Here is a 15,381-nt window from a genome sequence, read left to right on the forward strand (position 1 = left end):
AATGGGAGTGTAGTGAAACCAGAAAGGCCTTGAAGCTAATCAGACCTGTGTCTAAATTGTTCTAAGTTATTCACCATACCTTTGTATGAACTTGAATATATTACGTGACAATTAGGAGTTTCAGTGTTTTCACATGAGAAAAGAGGAAGATGCATATGATGGAGCTGCTGTGATGAGTAAAATGAATGAGTAAAATGAACATGCATTTTACATGTTTGGCATAGAGTAGGACTAAAAATATTAGTTGCTACTTGGGCCCCTTCTCATTAGAGCTGTTCCTTTCTTGAATTAGCACTGCCACACTGTGTTCAAGTCTCTCAGTTCGATACACTTAAAATACCACCAACACAGCCCCCGTTCTTCACTTCATGGTATCCTGCTTTCCCCACACGGCCCTCCGTCCTTGATGAATACTGACAGGGTCAGAGAACTCCCTCACTCTAGATTCACTCCCCCTCTTTTTTTCCTGTATTAACTTGAAATGTTTTTGATGGTCTTTTTAGTTCCGGAAAGTTCCCCCTTTCTTTTACCCTGACCCAAACTATTTTTCTCCATTTCCCCTTTCTCCTCAACCTAAGCCTTCTGTCCTAGTCCTCCAGGCTGCCCTCATCTCTTCCCCAAGGCCACATTGGTTTCTTCCCCTAAAACTTTAAGATCCTCCTATCTCTCATTTCACACCTCCTACTCAAAGAATAAATCTCCATCTCTTAGAGGGCTATGCCTCAACTTTCCAGCCTCCCACACCTCCCTCCAGCCCTTTTGGCCTGCCATCATGATTAATACCTAATAGCATCCTGAATTGTGTTTACTTGCTATTGTACTAGATGAGTGCTTAAAAGTTCTTGGGTTGCACATGCAAGTTAATATTTTAAAACCAAATCTTGTTACAAGCATTAGTTTTACTTATTTTTTTGCCATTGTAGAGACCTTTAAAAATCATTTGTGGTCCTCAGTTCACTTTTTAAAGGATATTTTACCGAAAATGGAGGGTAAAACATTAGGGGAAAAAAAGTTTAAATTGAATTAATATAGATTTATGAACAAATTCTTATTACCTTTATTTTCTTCATTTTGATGTGGAGAGAGGAAATTCTATCAGGAAAATTCTTAGACAGGCAATTGGGAACTTCCATAATTGTCTCTATACACCTACTCTTTCTGTGACATGTGTTATTGAGATGCGGAGACTTCCTACTATGAACAAGGAATGTAACTGTGTTTGGGTCTCTGTGTACATGAGATAAGTATTACTGTGTTATTCCACAGATAGCAGAGCTAAGGCGTAAGTAGCTTAGAACTTGCTCAAGGACTCACAGCTAAATACGGTACAGAATTGAGATCAGACCCCAGTTATTTGGGCTCTTGTGTTCAGTTTTTTTTTAAATGTTTATTTATTTATTTTTAGAGAGAACAGAGTCCGGTAGGGGCAGAGAGAGGCAGGGAGAGAGAGAGAGAGAGAGAGAGAGAGAACGAACCCCAAGCAAGCTCTGTGCTATTAGCATAGAACCCAATGTAGAGGGCTCTATCCCATGATCCCTGAGATCATGACCTGAGCTGAAATCAAGAGTCAGACATTTAACCAACTGAGCTACCCAAGTGCCCCTAGGCTTTTGTGTTCTTGACAACTATTCCATAGTGCTGCCACTTCTTTAGACCCTATAGTATTAAGTATGGTTCTGTGCACAAAGCAAACACACCAATGTGTAGAATGATAATGACAGCTTTTACCATACTATATTGCACCTGCAGGATAGAATAATGGCCAGACACTTATCATCCAAGTAGACCATTTCTACATGTATTTATAAACTATAAAGTGCTATATAGATGTGAAATCAACTATAATTATTATAATTACCAATTGTTAACTGGAATTCCACAAGTCTAGGTTGCCTTAGATTATCAAAGAAGAGTAAATGAAAATACTGTCAAGATTATTTCTAAGGAAGTCCCACCGGCAAGAATGCTTTAAGATGACAACATTAACTCATTTACAGTAAAACTTTGTGGAAATTACAGTTTAAAATGATAATATTTCATAATATTTTACTCTCTTATTGTTGTCTATCAAGTGTAAGGTAAGGGACCGCCCTAAACAAAATGGTGATGAATGTCTTAAGCACACTCCTCTTTTCTTTCATTACCTTTCTTTTTACCTTCAGATATACTTTACCAGAACCCCCAACCCTTCCTTCTTTGCCTCTGTTCTATAAGAACCTCTTAGCCAGGGGCTCCACTAGAATGCATCTAATTGACAACTTTATACTTTGGGGTGTGTGTGTGTGTGTGTGTGTGTGTGTGTGTGTTGTAATAACAAGTTATTGAGGTATCAAACCATAACCCATGGGATAAATACCTAATGGGAGTATTTCAGAAATAAGCGCTAAGCCTGTTACAGAGATATTCAAAGCAAAGGATATCACATTGGTGGCCCTTAATCTAGGTGACAATCAGTTTCTCCAACTGGTAAGGCCAATCATAGATGGTAATGAATGATCCTAAAGGCACAATCTCTCTCGGTACCTCTAATAGTTATAAAAGTCTTCTATCCCAGTAATTCACTAAAAGGAGTTCCCCCCTCCCCCCCGCAAAGCACACTGCTTTTGTACATAGTTACCCTTCTCCCTAACTCTATGACTTTCTTTCATTTCATGATCATGCCTTCTACTTTCTATTGCCGACATGAAACAATAGGAACAGAGACAAGTCACTTCACAGAGACAAGTCACTTCACAGAGAGCTCCTGTGTCTAAGCTAAGAAATGGTTCTGAATTTATACTCTCAAGGATCTGCTAAGCATTCCTACTCAAGTCTGTAAGTATATTAGGGCCTGGTTTTCATTCTTTCTTTGATGAAGAAGAAAAATAAAATGACCCTAACACATTAAACACCTCTAGAATTCTGTGGTTCTGTAATACATGGTATTATTCCATGTAAAGATGAAGCCCTAGACAGAGAAATATAGTATACTCTTCATTAACTAAAAGCCACATTGAACTAAAATTTCCCTTTTTAATAATGAACTAAAAGATACTGGGAATGCTTTAAAACTCCTAGCATAATTCATAAAGAGGTGTGGAAGACTTGTAATGTGTCTGGTCAAAATATATATGGGTGAATAACCACATGAAAAAAATTCATTAATCAATATTCACCCAGAGCAGTGTTTCCCAAATTGTATGGCTAAGATACAATTTGTTAGTTAGCGAGAAGTGCTTTTAAACAGGTGGTTGGGCCCTGGAGGGTCAGTTACACTTAACGACTTGCTTCCAAAGAATAGAGTGATAATATTTATTACTATGATGGAAAGCTAGAAATAATAATTTTACAGTAGGGAAACCCTGAGTAATACTACTTAACCAAATGACCAAGGTTAAAGTCACCAGTGATGGCTCATGTTGCAGTGTGCCTTTAAATTTTGCATCAGATGGGCCCGCCGACCACATCCTAGTATCAAGTCCTCTGATTGGTCAGGCCTTCAAAGCCCTGCCCCCAAGTCAAACAACAGTTCCCTCTGTAACAGCTGCTTAGCTAAGGCCTGGCGACATAGTCCGTTGGTCAAGAGCCTGATGAGAGAGGCCTCGGACTACATCGTCTTCCAACTCTAGGTAGGCAAGAGGCCAATACCAATCTCACCATTACTCAGCAATGGCCTGGGCCCCAGAGAAAAGGGAAGAGCCTAATCCAAGAGATTTCAGAGCCGGTCGGGACGACAGAGGTGGTGCCAGTGGTGGCGGTGGTGCCAGTGGCGGCGGTGGTGGCACAGGCGGTGGCAGTGGCGGCGGCGGCAGCAGAGGCAGGGGCGGAAGCGGCAGGGGCAGGAGCTGCTACGTGGAGGTCTTCGGCCCCCGAGAACCACCTCTGTGCTTTAAATTAAATAACAACATGATTGGTGTGGTGATTGGTCGTGGTGGATCCAAGATAAAAGACATCCAGAGTACGACCAGCACCAAAATACAGATCATGAAAGGCGATTCTGAAGCAGAGGTGAAAATTTTTGGTACCAAGGATATGAAAGCAAAGGCCAAGGCAGCTATAGAAACTCTCATTAAAAAACAAAAACGAAGCTACACTTCAGAATCCAGTGTTGATAATGCTGGCCCTCAGCCCTTTGTGGGACAAGATTTTCATACAGATACCACTGGTAGACAAGTTCAGCCACTGATAGAGTGGGATCAGGTCAGGGCAGAAGTCGTAGAGTGGGAAAAAAGAAAATGGGCAGATTTACCACCAATTCAGAAAAATTTTTATGTAGAATCCAAAGCAACAAGGTCAATGTCTCGAGTTCAGGTAGATATGTGGAGAAAGGAAAATTTTGACGTAATGTGTGATGACTTGAAAGATGGTGAAAAGCGTCCCATCCCCAATCCCATCTGTAGATTTGAGGATGCTTTCCAACCCTATCCTGAACTTATGAAAAACATTAGAAGAGCTGGTTTTCAAAACCCAACGCCAATTCAGTCACAGGCATGGCCAATTATTCTACAAGGAATCGATCTTATAGGAGTTGCCCAAACGGGAACAGGCAAAACTTTGTCCTATTTAATGCCTGGGTTTATTCATCTCAATAATCAACCAGTATCGAGAGAGGAAAGGAATGGACCTGGCATGCTGGTCCTTGCACCCACTAGAGAATTAGCTCTTCAGGTGGAAGCTGAATGTTCTAAGTATTCATACAAAGGTCTTAAAAGTGTTTGCATATATGGTGGTGGGAATAGAGATCGACAAATACGAGACATTACCAAAGGAGTAGACATCATTATTGCAACTCCTGGACGACTGAATGATCTGCAAATGAATAAGTTTGTCACCCTACAAAGCGTAACCTACTTAGTCCTAGATGAAGCAGATAAAATGCTAGATCTGGGGTTTGAACACCAGATAATGAAGATTTTATTAGATGTGCGCCCAGACCGCCAGACCATTATGACAAGTGCAACCTGGCCAGATACCATTCGTCAACTTGCTCAATCTTATTTGAAAGAGCCTATGATTGTTTATGTTGGCACTCTGGATCTAGTTGCTGTAAATACAGTGAAGCAAATTGTAATTGTCACCACAGAAGAAGAAAAACGATCTCTTATCCAAGAATTCCTAGAGAGCCTGTCACCCCAAGACAAAGTCCTCATCTTCGTCAGCAGAAAACTTGTCGCTGATGACTTATCCAGTGATTTAGGCATACAAGGTATCCCTGTACAATCACTGCATGGTGACAGAGAACAACATGATCGTGAACAAGCACTAGAGGACTTTAAAATCGGACAAGTGAAAATATTGATTGCTACCGATTTAGCATCCAGAGGTCTTGATGTTAATGATGTCACCCATGTGTATAATTATGACTTCCCCCGCAATATCGAAGAATACGTACACAGAGTGGGGCGTACTGGAAGAGCAGGGAAGACTGGCATATCGATTACCCTCATGACTCAAAATGATTGGAAGATTGCCACTGAATTGATTAAAATTCTGCAACGAGCAAATCAAAGTGTCCCCAAAGATCTTATAACAATGGCCGAACAATACAAGTTACATAAGCAAAAAAAGGACGCAGGAAGAAAATCAAAATCTCGTGAAAAACCCAAGGAGTCTTGTTGATATCTACGTTGAAAAGTCGTACTACACTACCTGAAGATTGAAGATATGTTAAAGATCTATAATATTCAAGATACATCAAAAAGTTTTGGAAACATATTAGCAGCTTAAGGACATTTACCCAGTTATTAAATACAAGTTTCCAATGTTGTGTATGTTCCTTAATAAAATCAAAAGTGTTTGAAAAATCAGAGAGTGAGAGATTATGTGGGAAAAAATTAAATGTGATGTGTTGGTTAAAGTCTAGTTTTTTTTTTTATAGCCTGCCATGTCCATCTGTGTCTTCTCTAACAGACTGGGAGCAGACAACAATGGTGCTTTTCCTGCTTTAAAAAGCTGCACTGAATTGAAACATAATTATCATCAAGTTTATCCTGGTCAAAATATTCTATTTTCCCCCAGTGGTTAGTTCCACAACAACCCCTAAAAATATGTCCATTGTCATTCCCTAATTGAAAAAAAATTCATTAGAAAATAAATGCTCAGTTGTCTAGTAGATTCCACAATTCTGTTTCTATCACTAACTTTTGGTTAAAACTTCTGTGGAGGTCACTTACCTTCTGAAGGCTTCACTTTCTTCACTAATACATTGGGATGGTTGTAGTAAATAATTTTGGGGTCCCCTTCACCTCTAAATTCTATATTGTAACCAAATTTGTGTAACTCAGCCTTTACTAACACTTTATTTTCTAATCTAGGAAGAAAAATCACATCCTTGTGTAACAAATTGGAACAACGAAACCCTTTTTAATGACAGGATAGTACATTCTTCATTTTTATTGATTTTTGAAATGTGACTCACATTTATCTTTATTTGCCTTTCACCATATTTTATTTTTCAATTTGTCTTGAAAAGGTCAAAACTTCATTTATACATAATGAGAAAAATTAATGTGAAAGAAAAATATATCTTACATACTGGGAAAAACATTAAAAATTCAACCAAATGACACTTTTGCCATAGGAAACAATTAAAAAAAATTTTTTTTCATTTTACTTAGAGAGAGAGGGAGAAAGTGAGCAGGAGGGGGAGAGGGGGAAAGGGGCAGAGAGAGAGAGGGAGAGAGAATCCCAAGCAGGCCCCACATTCAGCCCAGAGCCTGACGTGGGGCTTGATCCTATGACCCTGAGGTCATGACCCAAACTGAAATGAAGACTCAACCAACTGAGGCGCCCAGGTGCCCCACTATAGGAAGCAATTTTAGTTGAACTCCAAATTTATAATGTATCTCAAATGTTTTATTTAGAGGCAATACAAATCTTCTCACATTCCAAGAAGTCCTCCCAAAGATGCTAAATTTTAAAATTCAATGTTTATGAGAACTTAAGAGTTAGTCAAGCCTTACAATCTCCAACAAATTAAAAAAAATTAACACAACCATTTTTTCTCCCCAGCATCCCCAGCAGTGACCACAACAAAGTAGTCAGAAATTAAATGAAATAAAGAGGTAAATACTCTAGGTTAAATCCTGGCTTCAAAGGCTCTTAATATAGGCCTCAGTGTTTCTTGATAAAATTCATAACAATGGTTAGCATTTTTGAGTGTTTGATTTACAAAAAGGTGCTTTATCATCTAATTTATAATCTTTATAAAAAACCCACTCAGAAGGTAATCTTACCCCTAATTTTCTTTTTTTTTTTTTTTTTTTTTTTTTTCAACGTTTTATTTTTATTTTTGGGACAGAGAGAGACAGAGCATGAACGGGGGAGGGGCAGAGAGAGAGGGAGACACAGAATCGGAAACAGGCTCCAGGCTCTGAGCCATCAGCCCAGAGCCTGACGCGGGGCTCGAACTCACGGAGCGCGAGATCGTGACCTGGCTGAAGTCGGACGCTTAACCGACTGCGCCACCCAGGCGCCCCACCCCTAATTTTCAAAGAATGGAACAAGATCAGAGAAACTAACTTGCCTAAGGTTACTAAATCTGGTTAAAGAGGAGTTACATGATACATTAACCCAGTTGTGCCTGATTCCAGTATTGACATTCTTTTCATTTTAATACAGTTAATGTGTGCAAGACAATATGCTTATTTATCTACAGATTGCCCATACATTCAGATTTAGTGAAACAGAGTGGTATGTGCAGATTTACTCTAATGCAAAAGCAGTCTAGAGCAGAACCTGTGACAGAAACTCAAATGGCCCACTCCCATTCACTGAGAGTAGAAATGATGAATGTTTAACAAGTCAGAGTATATGTTATTTGTCAGAATTCCTCTTAGGGACAACACTATATTTGTTAGAGAAAAGTGTAACAATTAAACCACTTTGAGATAGCTTCTTCAATCATGTTCAAGTAACAACAGCAAAAATTATCACTCAACATCGACTCGTAAGACAAGGAGACAATGTACATTTCTTCTCAAACAAACAACTGAAAACAAGAGCCGCTGTATGTGGAAAGGTAAGCATAGACAGAACAGGGGTCCTAAACCAGGGGCATTTGGGGCCCTCCCTCCAGCAGACATTTAACCGTATGTGGAGATAGCACTGGTCTTTTATCAGGGGCTTGGGTGGGAAGGTGTTACTGGCAGCTGGTTGGTAGAGGTCAGGGATACTGTGCAAATACTTTACCATCTACAGGACAGCCCCACCCAACACAGAATTTTTTGGCCCAAAACATTATTAGTACTGAGATGAACAATCCCTAAAGGAGCATGAACAAAACAAAACAAAACCAGTTGCACAGTAACCAAGAAAGGACTTCAGGAGAAGAAAGAGGGTTTTAAATGATATCTTTTAGGAAAAGTAAGATAAAAACAAAGAGGGAGGCAAACCATAAGAGACTCTTAAATAGAGAGTACAAACAGGGTTGCTGGAGGGGGGTTGGGTGGGGGGATGGGCTAAATGGGTGAGGGGCATTAAGGAGGGCACTTGTTGGGATGAGCACGGGTGCTATGTGTAAGCGATGAATCACTCAATTCTACCCCTGAAATCATTATTACACTATATGTTAAAAGAAAAATAAGAAAAAAAATGACATGGGTTGTGGAGAATAAAAGCCCACAACCTTCCTATTCTTGGCATAATCTGCACTGCATCACGGTTCCCCATCAGGGCCGATTTTGACAATGTTTAGAGACCGATTTGGTTGTCACAACTTAAGGGAGTGGAGGGGTACTGGCATCTCCTGGGTTGAGTCCAGCAGTGCTGCTAAACATCCCACACTGCACAGGACCACTCCCCAAAACAAAGAATCACGTAGCCCAAATGTCAATGGTGTCAGAGTTGAGAAACTTCGGAATCAATTAAGCAAAACATCACTCCTCAAATTTGTCTGCAGAGAAACCAAGAAGGGAGTTTAGCAAGGAAAACAAAGGGTTGTTTTTTTGTGTGTACTGTTTAACAGAAAACCCTCCGCCAACCTCCCTATGTTTGGTATCACCTATATCAATGATTCTCAGAGTTGATTTGCCCCCTAGGGGACATTTGGCAATGTCTGGAGACATTTTTGGTTGTCCCATCCAGGCAGCAAGATTGCTATTGGCATCTAGTGGGTACAAAGTCAGGGATAAACATCCTATAATGCACAGGACAGCACTAAAACAGTGGACTTTTCAGCCCAAAATGTCTATGGTATCGATGTCAAGAAACTGTGACTTCCATCGACTGACAAAAGTTTTGTGAGTGAACTGTTTTTTTGTTTGTTTTTTTTTAGAAACTCAAAGAAATATTGAGTTCTGCATCCACATTGGAACAGAATGAAAGCCGATCACTGACCATGCAGTGACACAGGAGACAAAGTATGAGGATTCAGCCAACCTCAGTTATTCCTGTACAGTGCTTACTATGATGACTCCCATTTAGTAGGTACTCAACAAATACGCCCTGCTTCACCCATCACCCATTATATAATGCTTCTTCACCACAATCCTGGACGCTCTTAGTCACAGCATCTGGAAAACCCTTTCTCCTTCCCTTCTGCCAGGTCAAATGAGATTCATGAGTCTGTGTCCAGCCAAAGTGCCACATCTTCCCGAAGATCCTACCTGCTCTCCTCCAATTCAAAACTTTTATAATTCTTATTATCTACCAATAATGTTGATATTTGTACTGTATTAGTTTGCATTCCTGCAGAGACAATTTTGAAAAATTCAAAATACACTATCAAATATTTAAATACACTATACAAATGTAACTAACAGTTCAACTAGTTTATCCTGTATGATTGACAAATCATGAGACAACTATCCAGAACTAAATCTGCATAGGAAGCTAGTATGGTGTACAATCAAGGTGGAATCTTCAAGTTAGTAAAGACAGGAAAGTCTATTCCAGAACAAATTTTAACAATTCAAAAATACATAACACACACACAGACCATGACAAATGATCAATCATCAAACTCTTACTATGAAAATAAAATCCCCACTAGATTCTTGCTTTTTGTAAAAGTAAAATAAATTGAAGCTCACTCATAAAGGAAAATAATTTCTGATATGAAAGTGGAAAAAAAATCTAAAGATAGAAGCAACTAACAATGTAAAAACGAAATGTCAATAATACCATAAAAGGCACAGGAAACAAAAATAATTTAAAATATATAAAACAGTCATAGTTACTGATATTTAATATACAGAGATTTTTACCAAGGAAAAATAAGGGCTGGGTTCCAAAACAGACATATGGGCAGAAATGGAAAAGGCAATTCACCAAACACACAAACTAGTGAACAATACATGTGAAAAACCACTTAACTTCTTTCTAATCAAACAAATAAAAATTAAACCAATGACATAATGTTTTCCCTACAAAAGCGGGCTAGGAATAAAAAAATAAGACTGGAAATACCTAACACTAGTAAGGATGCAGGGAAATAAACACTGATAAATTAAAATTTGGTAAAATCATATTCCTTGGATGAGTAGTTGGGATTATAAAATCAGTGTATGTTTAATCGACTAATGACCCAGTAATAATCATATCTAGACATTTACACTAAGGAGATCATCATATATACATACCAAGATGTACATACAAGGCTATTTGTCACCGGGATGCTTTCAAGAAGTAAATTAAAACTTTTTTTTAGTTTATTTATTTTGAGACAGAGAGTGAGCACAAGTTGGATAGGGGCAGAGATAGAGGGAGAGAGAATTCCAAGCAGGCTCCACGCTGTCAGTACAGAGCCTGACATGGGGCTCAAACCCACAAACTGTGAGATAGTGACCTGAGCCAAGATCAAGAGTCAGACACTTAACTGACTGAGCCACCCAGGTGCCCGTGAAAGAACTAAATTTTAGAAAACAACACTCAAAGTCCAATGACAGGATACAAATTAAATAAACTGTAGCATATCTATTCCCAATCGGGAATAGAAGAAATCATGTTCTTTAAGAATATTTAAGAGTAAAAAGAGAAGTTCATAAACTCATCTATTTTTAGAAACTGACACTGGTCCATATACCTATATAGACAAAAAGCAGACGAGGGGGTGCCTGGGCGGCTCAGTGGGTTAAGCGTGTGACTTCGGCTCAGGTCATGATCTCACAGTTCCTGGGATCGAGCCCTGTGTCAGGCTCTGCACTGACCTCTCAAAGCCTGGAGCCTGCCTCAGATTCTGTCTGTCTGTCTGCCTATCTGTCTCTCTCTCTCTGCCCTTTCCCTGTTCACACTGTCTCTCAAAAATAAACATTTAAAAAAAAAAAAGAAAAAAGAAGATGAGATAGACACACATTAATGACAGTCATAGTTTTCTATATTGTGAAATCATAGGTGGTTTTAATATTTTTCTAAAATTTCTGTATCACTTTGATTATAACAAAAATGAAATTGTATATAATTTTTGAGTGACTGACTCAAAAGTAACTTCATGAATAATAAAGTGACTAAAGCAATTAATCAAGAGGCACTGTAGTTGAAAGTATTCAAAATATAAGCATCTCTTCTGCTTCCCCCATTAAAATGTAAAAATCATTGATAGGAAACTTCTCTGTTTTCCACCACTGCATCTTAAGGGCTAAAAACAATGCTTGTGGGACATAGGAGGAGCACAGTAAATATCTGAATAATTTGGCAAAGGAAAGAATAAATGAAAATAAATACATTATTTTATTGTCATTGAGCCAAAGTGAGCTTTTCTATTTCTGTTCCCTATTTTGTCTGTTAACATCTACTGGCCTATACCTCACCTCACCTTCTGTTTCATAATAAGAATAATGCTAAGTGTTCTCACCAGAAAACAAAACAAAAACGAAGGAACACAAGGCACCTTTAGGAAGGACTAGATATGTTTATGTCCTTGACTGTGGTGATGGTATCGCGGGTGTTTCCTTAGGTCTGAAGTCATCAAATTGCACACATTAAATATGTGTAATTCTTTGTATATACATAATACCTCAACAATGCTAATTTTCAAAAAGGAAGAATTGGGGATGGCTTCCAACTTACATTGAATAGAGACCAAATGTCCTTTTCCGTGTGACCAATGGGAACTCTGGTTTTGGTTTTTTGGGGTGTTCTTGTTTGTTTGTTTGTTTGTTTGTTTGTTTTAATAATTACATGGATTTCACAGTCAGGTTTTCTAACTCTTACGTAGAAAAATAAAGTAAAAACTGATCAGATGACATTGTTAAAGGAAGCAAATGCCACTGCAGTACTGAACAAGAGGATTCCAGTTTTACTTAAAAATCCTAACTACAGCTATATGTAAATATCCTCATGCATGTTTGTCAGTGCTTAGGGACAGACTGGTCATGATACATGAGAATATTAATAGCCACCTCTGGAAAGTTAGGTTGGGGGGAAAACAATTACATAGCTCTAGTACTTCTGTAATAAAAACTACCTTATGTATGAACACCAGAGACAGTGTGTATGTCGACAAGACTAAGCTGAAGACTCAAGCATTTGAGCTTCCTTTCCAGGCAAACATACCACAGAATCTCACAGAAATCTACTTTTGTGCAGAAATAAAACTTGGTGGTTCTTATGGTTTTACCTACAAAATTCAGAAATGTTGTTGCTTTAGGAAGTAGCAAAAACTGTGTGAAGAAGCACAAAAAGGAAGACATAGTTACTTACAGATTATATGATGAATTCTGTCCACATAAAGAAATAGCTTTCTAATGCCCTAAAACAAATGAGCAAGAGGAAGAGGAGGAAGAGGAGGCCCTCACAGGAAGGGACGTTTTCATCTCACTTTACAGAGGCTCAAAGAGGTCACACAGCTTTCCCACAGGAGATGAGTAGTGGAGCTAACTCTGTGCTGAAAATCATAAACTCAGTAAAGAAGCAGGATAGAGTGTGCAGAAACACAGGAGAGATGAGAAAGGGGAAGCATATGGATACCTGACTTTGTACCAAAAAAGTACCCCGTGCAGGGATTTTCACTCTTGGCCAACTTTTTTCTACTCCTCTCCCTGAGCCTTAAGTATCTCTGTAGCTTTCGAGCACTGGAGAAACCAGCATAGTACGCTCAACGTCTAAGATGACAGAACTACAAACACTGATTAATCCAATCAGACTTCTGTGAAGTCCTTTTAAAAGATCAGTCTCGACAATGTTCACTTAGACATTTAGTAAACTATGAACCACAGCAACAAGAAAAGGAATGTGCCCCTACTATGTACTACACCTACATAAAAAACGTCTTTAAGACATAAAGACTGCAATAAAGCCTTCATATTCCTGGCCTGGGGCGGGGGGGGGGGGGGAGGAGAAGAGTGCAAAAGAAGCAAACTAACCTGTCAGGGTATCAAGTCTACGTTCAGTAATCAATTGATAACCGCTACTGTCCGAATTTCTGCGAATACAATTACAAAGTGCCACCTTAGCAATACTGAGGGCGGCAGACACTGGCGGGTTACCTACTGAACAGCCGCCCCCACCACCTCCCTCTTAGTTGCTGGCGTAACCCACTCCCCATGATTCAGTTGGAAAAGCCAGAAAAAAAACCCAGCCTCCCCTCCCTTGCAGCTCCAGCACAGGCATGTGACACAAACCTGCCCCTGGGACTGACAGGAAAGGGTGCTTGGCAACCTTAAAGAAAGATCTTCCCCCCTTAAGAACAGAGGCATGCTTTTGTACATGGTTGTGTCAAGACATGAGGTTTTAACAGGCATTTTAGATGAGGATGAGGTACATCTGAAGACCACCAATGCGTTAGGTGTGATGGAATATAGCTGTGGAAAGCACCTGGGGCCTGGCTGTACTTCTGAAATAAAGCCGGTGTGGCAGCCACGGAGCCTGAGGAGGGGTGGTCCTCAGATCTCTGTTCGAGAAAGAACTTACTGATCAGTTGCAACGAGCACAGGTAGCTGACAGCCCCCAGCTGCAAACAATCCACGGCAGCAATAGCGCGGAGGACAAGCACTTCCGGAAGTGCTGGCTAGTGACTGAGCACGGTGGGACACCAGGACTCAGTCATTTCTGCCAAACATGGGACTCCTCTATGGAATATATTTTCATTAGAGCTCCCTGTTAAGCTGGTTCTGAGTTTCTCACGCGGCCTCGGCGGAGTCTTATGCTCTTGCTACCTAATCCTTCCTCCTTTCCCCCCAGGAATCAATCCCTTACTTCAGCACTTTGCATTATATGAAATAAACATCTTTATTATTTAAGTCACTATCAAAATTATATTACCAGCAGCCCAAATCATCTTAACTGATCAACTGGAAAAACAGCCATATGGTACCTTGTGTTGAGGCAGTGAATTTCCCTTTATTACGCAGAGTCTTCAATGAGGGACACTTTACTAGGATGAGAGTTGACTGTAATAAGCAAGTTAAACCCATCCTCTGGATGTTTATTTAATGGGGGCATTACAAACAAAGGCTTCTACAGAAAGCTGATATAATTTTATAGATATTTGGAAGCATATCAAACAAGCCCAGGTTTTGAACAGTCAGTAGCAATTAGAGGAAGAAGTGAGAAACCAGCAGGGTAGAACACTTGAGCAGCAGTCATGAAAAGACCCAATATCAAGGTCATCTGAACCAATAGCTTTAACAGCATTCACACTTGGCTGCACCTGGAGTACATCACTGGCTCTGACAGATTTGAAATGTAGCCGACCAAAGAATTTCTTGCAACCAACAACATAGAAGGGCTCTGGGTGAATAATTCTACCTAATGGAGATACACAGTCAAAAACAATAGGAAACCTCTCTTGAACACAAGGAATTTAAAAAAAAATTTTTTTTTCCACACAGAAGGGGAATAAGGAGACAGGCATTGATGGGCCAACTTTGTTTTTCCACCTAAGCTTGAAACCATTTTAAAAAAAGCAAAGAGCAAGTATGTTCTAAAAGAATACTGAGAAAGTCAGCAAAACGTTTCTCTCCCTCTCCCCTCCCTTCCTGTAACCCAAGGGCTCCTCCCTTAATAAAAAAATGGCAATTCAGGATTTCCTGGTGTATTGATTGGGGGAAAAATCTATAATTAAGTGGAAAGATGGAAGAACTGGTCCCCTGTCTTTATGCTGACCCCTCCACCTCACTTCTCAAGTTCTGCTGAAGCTGTTCAGCATCATGCAAGTCCATAAAACCACTGGAGTCTCTGACACCTCCTCGCCTAGCACACAAACCATAGTAAAAGCACTGCTCACCACCACATGTAAATGTCACCCGTGAGGCCCCTTCTCTTACTGCAAACTTGTGTTTTCTTCAAGCCCTTCCAACAGGGTAAAATGTCTGCAATGATGTTTACCCAGCTTACGTGAAGTCCATCCCATCATCCAAAGCTTGCAATGTGTGGTGAACTTTCAGCAGTAAGTGTACTACAGATGTGCTTTGGGGTCCTAATTAAAATTTAGATTGGAACCCATTTCTCATATTCACCAAAATC

At 39.7% G+C, this 15,381-nt stretch overlaps 1 protein-coding gene across 1 annotated transcript; it reads left to right on the forward strand.

Annotated features, from left to right (window-relative positions):
• The first annotated feature begins 2,886 nt into the window (after window positions 1-2,886).
• Window positions 2,887-6,332, forward strand: DDX53 (DEAD-box helicase 53). The gene has a single exon (XM_043570090.1). It carries the CDS (start codon window positions 3,649-3,651, stop codon window positions 5,596-5,598), a length of 1,950 nt encoding a protein of 649 aa, XP_043426025.1. The 5' UTR covers window positions 2,887-3,648; the 3' UTR covers window positions 5,599-6,332.
• Window positions 6,333-15,381: the final 9,049 nt, after the last annotated feature.

This window comes from Prionailurus bengalensis, chromosome X (assembly GCF_016509475.1).
Source record: "Prionailurus bengalensis isolate Pbe53 chromosome X, Fcat_Pben_1.1_paternal_pri, whole genome shotgun sequence".
NCBI lineage: Eukaryota > Metazoa > Chordata > Mammalia > Carnivora > Felidae > Prionailurus > Prionailurus bengalensis.

Bases quoted from the DNA above. Each gene is read 5' to 3' on its own strand.
- DDX53 (XM_043570090.1), top strand. From the start codon at position 3,649: ATGGCCTGGGCCCCAGAGAAAAGGGAAGAGCCTAATCCAAGAGATTTC.